This window comes from Budorcas taxicolor, chromosome 1 (genome assembly GCF_023091745.1).
Source record: "Budorcas taxicolor isolate Tak-1 chromosome 1, Takin1.1, whole genome shotgun sequence".
NCBI lineage: Eukaryota > Metazoa > Chordata > Mammalia > Artiodactyla > Bovidae > Budorcas > Budorcas taxicolor.
In genome coordinates, this window is record NC_068910.1 from 205,849,783 (window position 1) to 205,851,672 (window position 1,890).

General features: G+C 61.7%; 1 protein-coding gene across 1 annotated transcript; it reads left to right on the top strand.

The window, feature by feature from the left end:
* The first annotated feature begins 517 nt into the window (after positions 1 to 517).
* On the top strand, positions 518 to 1,558 carry LOC128057048 (keratin-associated protein 10-8-like). The gene is made up of 3 exons (XM_052649850.1): positions 518 to 571; positions 620 to 900; positions 1,207 to 1,558. Exons 1-3 carry the CDS (start codon positions 518 to 520, stop codon positions 1,556 to 1,558), a joined length of 687 nt encoding a protein of 228 aa, XP_052505810.1.
* Positions 1,559 to 1,890: the final 332 nt, after the last annotated feature.

A 1,890-nucleotide genomic window follows, 5' to 3' on the forward strand; every position in this document is an offset into this window, starting at 1 on the left:
GTTGTGTGTGTTCTTTGATCAAGTTTTCTATTTCGCTCACAACTTATCTTCTTAGTAATGCTCTTAGGTATAGTTTGGGCTGCGGTAAAGCTAGGCATCTTTCCCTATGTATTCTCACACTGTCGAGGCTGGCGTGAAGTGGGGAGCGGCTGCAGTGGCTGGGCACTTGTCTCACGCTCAGCCCCTCCCTCCGTGAACGTGACTTAAGAACCCTGGCAGTCATTCAGCAGAAACTTGCGTCTTGCATCCTCCACAAGTTTTCTGGAGCCAAACAAAGAACAGATGGGAAAACAGACTCTTGCAACGTACTCACATGTTTAATGAGTAAAAGCTAATTGTAGAAAACACAGCAGCCCTAATGAGGGTCAGGTCCACACAGCAACAAGGAAGGGAGAGCGTGGGAGCCTCTAACCAGGGCCACGCGCATACCCAGAGCAGGTATAAAAGCAGACATCCCCAGCACTTCACTCACACACTCACATACACTTACACCTCCTCCAGCCGTACCACCTCCACCATGGCCACCTCCGCCCTGTCTGTCTGCTCCAGTGACCTGAGCTACAGCAGCCGGGTCTGCCTGCCCGGGTCCTGTGACTCCTGCACCGGCTCCTCCTGGCAGGTGGACGACTGTCCAGAGAGCTGCTGCGAGCCCCCCTGCTGTGCTCCCAGCTGCTGCGCCCCGGCCCCCCGCCTGACCCTCCTCTGTGCCCCAGTGAGCTGCGAGTCCAGCCCCTGCTGCCAGCCAGCCTGCAACAGCTCCTGCCCAGCCTCGTGTGGCCAGCAGTCCAGCTGCCAGCCCTCCTGCTGCACCTTCTCCCGCTGCCAGAAGGCCTGCTGTGAACCTGTCTGCTGCAGGCCTGTCTGCTGCACACCTGTCTGCTGCACACCTGTCTGTTGCAGGCCTGTCTGCTGTGAGGCCTCCCCCTGCTCAACCTCCTCATGTTGCCAGCAGTCTAGCTGCCAGCCCTCCTGCTGCACCTCCTCCCCCTGCCAGCAGGCCTGCTGTGAGCCCATCTGCTGCAGGCCCGTCTGCTGCAGGCCCGTCTGCTGCAGGCCCATCTGCTGCACACCTGTCTGCTGCAGGCCTGTCTGCTGTGAGGCCTCCCCCTGCTCAACCTCCTCATGTTGCCAGCAGTCCAGCTGCCAGCCCTCCTGCTGCACCTCCTCCCCCTGCCAGCAAGCCTGCTGTGAGCCTGTCTGCTGCAGGCCCGTCTGCTGCAGGCCTGTCTGCTGCAGGCCCGTGTGCTGTGAGGCCTCCCCCTGCTCAGCCCCCTCGTCCTGCTGCAGACCCTCCTCCTCCGTGTCCCTCCTCTCCCGTCCTGTGTGCCGCCCCACCTGCTGCATGCCCGCCTCCTCTTGCAAGCCCAGCTGCTGCCGCCCAGCCTCCTCCGTGTCCCTCCTCTGCCGCCCTGCGGGCCGCCCCGCCTGCTGTGTGCCCACCTCCTCCTGCCAGCCAAGCTGCTGCCGCCCGGCCTCCTCTGTGTCCCTGCTCTGCCGGCCTGCATGCTCCCGCCTGGCCTGTGGCATCCCCACCTCAGCCCTGGAGCCCTGCTGCTGACCGGCCAATCACCCGCCCTCCACAAGCTGCTGTCTCTCTCACAAGCTCCAGGAGCCCCTCTGCTGGAGCCAGGACCTCCCCTCTCCCAAAGTTGGACACGCAGCTGCTGCCCAGAGAGGATTTGAACTTGGCAGGCATCTCAGAAAGCCCTTGACAGGGTGGACGGTGGGGCCCCAGGACCCTCCTCTGCAGGACGGGCTGCTTGAATCCCATATGACAAACATCAGCTGCTCTAATGAATAAAGCATTTGTGTCAGGAAATATGGACCCATGTCTGTTTTGCCCTCCTCCCTTGGGCCCCCTCAGCCCCTCCAAATATGGCCTGTAGGTGC

Bases quoted from the DNA above. Each gene is read 5' to 3' on its own strand.
- LOC128057048 (XM_052649850.1), top strand. From the start codon at position 518: ATGGCCACCTCCGCCCTGTCTGTCTGCTCCAGTGACCTGAGCTACAGC. The intron at 572-619 runs GTCTGCCTGCCC...TCCTCCTGGCAG, and splicing joins ACCTGAGCTACAGCAGCCGG to GTGGACGACTGTCCAGAGAG. The intron at 901-1,206 runs GCCTGTCTGCTG...TGTCTGCTGCAG, and splicing joins TGCACACCTGTCTGTTGCAG to GCCCGTCTGCTGCAGGCCTG.